The sequence below is a fragment of the Sinocyclocheilus rhinocerous genome, unplaced genomic scaffold (genome assembly GCF_001515625.1).
Source record: "Sinocyclocheilus rhinocerous isolate Xijiao unplaced genomic scaffold, SAMN03320098_v1.1 scaffold797, whole genome shotgun sequence".
Classification (NCBI taxonomy): domain Eukaryota; kingdom Metazoa; phylum Chordata; class Actinopteri; order Cypriniformes; family Cyprinidae; genus Sinocyclocheilus; species Sinocyclocheilus rhinocerous.
The window spans coordinates 542,503-548,778 of record NW_015632978.1 but is presented as its reverse complement, the minus strand read 5'-3'; the positions used below and the strand labels follow the sequence as shown (position 1 = coordinate 548,778).

General features: G+C 32.6%; 1 protein-coding gene across 1 annotated transcript in view; it reads left to right on the top strand.

Moving 5' to 3' along the window:
* Window positions 1-4,297: 4,297 nt before the first annotated feature.
* LOC107743135 (calcium/calmodulin-dependent protein kinase type 1B-like) overlaps window positions 4,298-6,276 on the top strand; it is a 9,050-nt gene continuing 7,071 nt past the window's right edge. Inside the window, exons 1-3 of the mRNA XM_016556258.1 lie at window positions 4,298-4,371; window positions 4,628-4,759; window positions 4,892-4,966. Coding sequence (XP_016411744.1) covers window positions 4,298-4,371; window positions 4,628-4,759; window positions 4,892-4,966 — 281 coding nt within the window. The remainder of the gene's footprint in view (window positions 4,372-4,627; window positions 4,760-4,891; window positions 4,967-6,276) is intronic.

Below are 6,276 nucleotides of genomic sequence, written 5' to 3'. Positions count from 1 at the left end.
GTAACAGAGGAGTTATTCTTTATTGCCAATTCCATTACTTTGTCCAGTTTTAAGAGAGCAGAAGCGTTCAAAGAATATGAAGTCCTATGAGAAATAATTTATTAGGCTAATATTAGGCCTGTCGCAATAATCAATATATCGACTTATCGCACAATATATGTACATGACCTCAATAATTTTTGGTGACGCAATATATCGCCCATTACATTTACTTAAAAATTAATGTCACCATGTTTTTTTTTTGCATTCCACTTGCGCCTGTGTCTTTTGCAGCTTCTCGTACATAACGCGGTGTAGTCCCGAGGTGCTAGTTCAAATGTAAAAAATGCATCTACAAACAAAGTTTAATCTGCAGATATGCCTTTGTGCATACGGACATCTGACTGCTAAGTAGGGATTGTGTTTTTTTAGCAATACAGTGCACACTTAATTTACAGAGAAAAGAAGGTCAGGGAAAAATCTGTAGATGGAAAAATCTCCATACAAATTCTTTGTGCATTTTTCTTTTTTCTACTTGTTACTTTGCACTTTTTGTTAGAAAATGTTTATTTAGTATTTATTCAGGTTTTTTAAGGGATCTAATATTTTGATACTTAATTTCCATCATCTAAATATTCTTAAAAAGTAAAAGTTTGTTGTCATTTGGAAGTGTGTAGGCCTTCTTGAATTATTATGCTGTTACATTATGATTATATATTCAGTGGCATAAAATGGTCTTTAAAATGACAATAATATCGCTTCTCGCAATTATTTCTGGGGCAATATATCGCACAACAAAAAGTTGTTAGCGTGACAGGCCTAGCTAATATTATTAAAACTATTATTAATAAAAATGAAAAGAGGTACCAGAATAATAGAGACTTAAGGGTGAACTCTTTTGACCCAGAACCAGAAGTTTCTTGAGCAGCAGATCAGCATGATTTCTGAAGGATCATGTGACACTGAAGACTGGAGTAATGGCTGCTGAAAATTCAGCTTTGCATCAGAGGAATGAATTACATCTTAAAATATATTCAAAACAGAATTTTTTTTTTTACTGTATTTTACTGTATTGAGACACTCAAAAACAATTAAAAAAAATGTACTCACCCCAAACTTTTGAACGGTAGTGTGTTTTTTTAACTAATTGATAAACTGTAGACCATTAAAAGCCCTGCAGTTTTGACTGTTAAATGCACTTGCAAAACTAAAGAGTATGTCATTCTGTTATTTAAGACTTGATTTAGAAATTATATTTAAGATTTTTTTATATTTAAGATATATTTAAAATATATTAAATAGTGATTATTAATCCCCAAAAAACAAGTAATAATAATAATAATAATAATAATAAAACCCAAATGATTAAGCCAAATGGATAAAAAAAAGTCAGTGTGAAACTGGAAAAATAATTACAAAATTATTTTTAAAAAAAAAATGTAATTAATGAAAAAAAGTTATTTTAAGTAGTTTTTTTTTTTTGCAGGTAAATCTAGGATTTTTTTACTTTTTTTTTGCAGGTAAATTAGAGAAAAGTAAACAGGTTCTTGAGAACATTTTATCACATTCATACACAGCTAATGTAATTAATGAAAAAAAGTTATTTTAAGTAGTTTTTTTTTTTGCAGGTAAATCTAGGATTTTTTTACTTTTTTTTTGCAGGTAAATTAGAGAAAAGTAAACAGGTTCTTGAGAACATTTTATCACATTCATACACAGCTGCCAGTTATAGCATCACTGTGTTAATATTCAAAAGCATATTTGTACAGTAACTGGCAGGGATCACGAACATCTTGTGCAGTATCTCGCAAGACTAAAAGCATTTCAAATGCCAGAGCTGCTGCTTCCTGTGGACTCTGGACATAAAGTTCAGTTCTAAGGTTAAGTTGCTTCAACACGGTGAAATCTATACAGTACAAGAATGATGACACAACAAGCATCACCAACTAAAGATTTAAATGAATAATAAATTTAAAGATTTAATGTGTGACATTACAGCGAGACGTATAATAGCAAACAGGGTTTTCTAGCCCCCCGGAGAACAACACTGTAAATTTACCTTGGAGTTGTAGAGGATGTGTATTGTTCAATATGTTGAGTTATATTCATGTGGGAGATGTTGTTTCGAGTCTGGGCTGTCATGGTCCTAACCTGTTCATGTTTTACTCCCCTCATCTTCACTCTGATAAAAAAAATAAAATAAATAAATTAAAAAATTGTTGAAATAGCGCAAATTTAAATAATAATCATGTTTACATAACACTTTACAAAAAACAAATATATGCAAATGCAACATGTAATAAAAAATTTACAAAAAATAAATAATAGTAAATAATAATAAACGAATATTAATGATAAATATTATTTTTATTAAAAACAATTATAATAATGTACAAAAATAATACATATAAAAATATAAAATGAATATATGCATGAGAGAAATTAGAAATTCATATATAAATAGTATATATTTACGGTAATAAAATATTACTAAACAATGTTCAGAAATGTTTGTTCTAAATCTACCTATCTATCAAAATGTTATGTATTTATGTATTTTTTGTAAATTTGATAAAATATTTATAAAACGTTTGTAATAAATATAAATAAATAAATTGCACCAAATAATAATGTTTACAAAGCACTTCGGAGAAAACATATGCAAATGCAACATTATATATATTCATTATAAAATACATACACTCAAAAACTACTACTTACATAGTAATTTATATAGTATTTATTATAAAACACTTTACAGAGAGACACTAAATTTTCTCTATATAGTTGTTGGGCTCTTTATTTTGGAATTAAAGTTAATCAAGGCTTCCCTCTAGTGGTCATTCTTTATTACAACATATTTGGTAGTGGTGAAAGAGAAATACAAATTACTTTGCTGCAATGTTAATCAACAAGAGCAGCATTTTACAATGGTTTGTAGCTTATAAAAACTTCAAAGGTAAAGTTTTACAGTTCATCGCTGTAATTATTCATCACATCAATTTCCAACAGATTTGATCAATATTGTCTAATAATGCATAGAATATTGTGTTTGCACATGATTTGTTGTTTTGTAAAGGCCTTATGTAATGTTTCAGTATCATATGTATGACTAATGTCAAGTCACATTTCATCTATTTACCTTTAATACCTTGTTAGACAGCAGATATAAAGGCCAAAACACACAGTAGGTGAGACAGTCAGCATTGTGCAGGGTTTGTGTGTGTGTGTGTTTGTGTGTGTACAGTGTTCACAGGGCAGACGGGTGGAATGCTAATACTTGAGTGGAAACCCCATGTGCCCGTACAAGGAGAGCTGCGAGAGCTCAGGATCTGCGGGAGCGCTACCAAAAACAGCCTCAATAATGTAAACAGAGACAGAGGCTGTCTTTCAGTTCAGCAAAGCCTGACTGTTATGATGAAGAATGCTTATTTAATGTGCAACGAGCAGATGGCATCAGATACGTCTTGGAGACAATGTCCATCTGTCCTTATCATGCATTCAAGCAATACATTTGAGGAAGTCTGAACCAGTCTTAAGAGACCTGTTGTTGTTCGGCCAACCCTCTTTTTCTCTCTCTCCATCTCCATCACTCTATTTTTCTTGATCACTTTCTCTCTGCTTTCTGTGCCTGCTCTCCTGTTGTCCTTTATCTCTTTCAAAAGTCACTTTTCCTCTGTAAAGCATGTGGGCGTTCAAGGTCATCAGTGTAAAATGAATGTGATTTTCGATTAAAGAGAGAGCAGAGAGGCTGTTGGGAGTTTGGTGACGTGAACAGAAACGGTTGCCTTCCAGATTTTCACAGCAGCAATCAGCAGGTAATTGAGCTTTTGCTTAGATCTCTTTTCTAAAGGGTGTTTTGGGGAGAATATCACTGATTATTGATCTCATTTCAATGATGAATATTCCTTCATGTGTAGATATGTCAAGCACAACCATGCCTGTATAATTGCACTAGTTATCTGCATGTCAAAAGAGAGGCGTTTTTGGTAAAAATATGAAGTTGTGCTAATAGTGCCTTTTTATTTCAAAGAAAATCAAACATCAGGGAGAGTGTTTGAAACTGTTTTCCCATCAAAAGAAAATCTGTCAAAACTCATTGCTAGTCACTGAAATCTCCAAAAGGAATCAGAATTTGGCATATGCATGTATTGAAAAGCATTTTCTTGAGTGCCTGTTGCTGTAGAGGGCAAGCAAAATATGTTGCTTCGGGCTTCAAATGAATGTGCTGATGATTTGGGTACTTATTTGCATGCTCATATTAGTGTTGTGTGTGTTTGTGTATGTAGTACGCAGATCACACTTACCCTGCGTTACGATGCCTCTATTGAGAGATCTTCGGAAGAAAGATGACATAAATGCTGTTTATGAGCTGAAAGAAAAACTTGGAGAGTGAGTTTTCATATATTCAATATTTAAAAGTATTCTGAACACGTAATGACTTCAGAGTAGATTTTGACATTTTGATTTACTAAACACATTTAAAGACTTGTCGACTAGAAGCAGAAAATATTATTAAGACGACTCTGGAGACTTGGAGTTATTATTCACAACGTGCCCATGGCACACAAACTTATAATTAGCCATTAATTTAGAACAAAACTCATTACAGCTGAATTATAAATAATATAAATGTATAATGTCTCAGGGGCTCGTTCTCTGAGGTTCGAGTGGCTCAGCACAGATGCACTCAGAAGCTTGTGGCTGTCAAGTGCATCCGCAAGAGAGCGCTAAAGGGAAAAGAACCCATGCTGGAGAATGAGACTGCAGTATTACGCAGGTCAGTGATTTAATAAAAAAAACAGATTGATTAAATTGCATGACTTTTTGGTTACATTTTCTTGGTTATTAAAGTACAGTGAAATTTTACAGAAATCTTTTGTTTTTGTTTGTTCCTGTGATTTCTTCTCAGAATAAATCATGAAAATATTGTGTCTTTGGAGGAAACCTTTGAGACTCCTTCTAAACTGTATTTGGTAATGACACTGTGAGTGGACCTGAGTGTGAAAAATGAAAATATTGTAGTAAAAAATAGTTTCGTTTCATAGGATTAGACAGAATGATAGAGCGATACACAGAACAAATGATAGATAGAAAGAAAGCTAGATAAATAAACAGAGGGAGGGAGGGAGAGAGAGAGAGAGAGCGAGCGGCAGGCAGGCAGATAGATAGATAGACAGAACGATAGATAGAACGATAGATAGAACGATAGATAGAACGATAGATAGAACGATAGATAGAACGATAGATAGAACGATAGATAGAACGATAGATAGAACGATAGATAGAACGATAGATAGAACGATAGATAGAACGATAGATAGAACGATAGATAGAACGATAGATAGAACGATAGATAGATCGATAGATAGATAGATAGATAGATAGATAGATAGACAGAACGATAGAGAAACGACAGAACGACAGATAGATAGATAGATAGATAGATAAATAGATAGAATGACAGAACGGTAGATAGATAGATAGTCAGAACGACAGAACGATAGATAGAACGATAGATAGATAGATAGATAGATAGAATGACAGAACGGTAGATAGATAGATTGACAGAACGACAGAATGGGTAGATAGATAGATAGATAGACAGATAGATAGACAGAACAACAGAACGACAAATAGATAGATAGATAGATAGATAGATAGAACGACAGAACGGTAGATCGATAGATAGACAGAACGACAGAACGATAGATAGAACGATAGATAGATAGATAGATAGAACGATAGAACGATAGATAGATAGATAGATAGAACGATAGAACGATAGATAGATAGATAGATAGAACGATAGAACGATAGATAGATAGATAGATAGAACGATAGAACGATAGATAGATAGATAGATAGAACGATAGAACGATAGATAGATAGATAGATAGAACGATAGAACGATAGATAGATAGATAGATAGAACGATAGAACGATAGATAGATAGATAGATAGAACGATAGAACGATAGATAGATAGATAGATAGAACGATAGAACGATAGATAGATAGATAGATAGAACGATAGAACGATAGATAGATAGATAGATAGAACGATAGAACGATAGATAGATAGATAGATAGATACACAGAACGGTAGATAGATAGATAGACAGAACGACAGAACGATAGATAGAATGATAGATAGATAGATAGATAGATAGAACGACAGAACGGTAGACAGACAGACAGACAGACAGACAGATAGATAGATAGATAGATAGATAGATAGATAGACAGAACGACAGAACGATAGATAGATAGATAGATAGATAGATAGATAGATAGA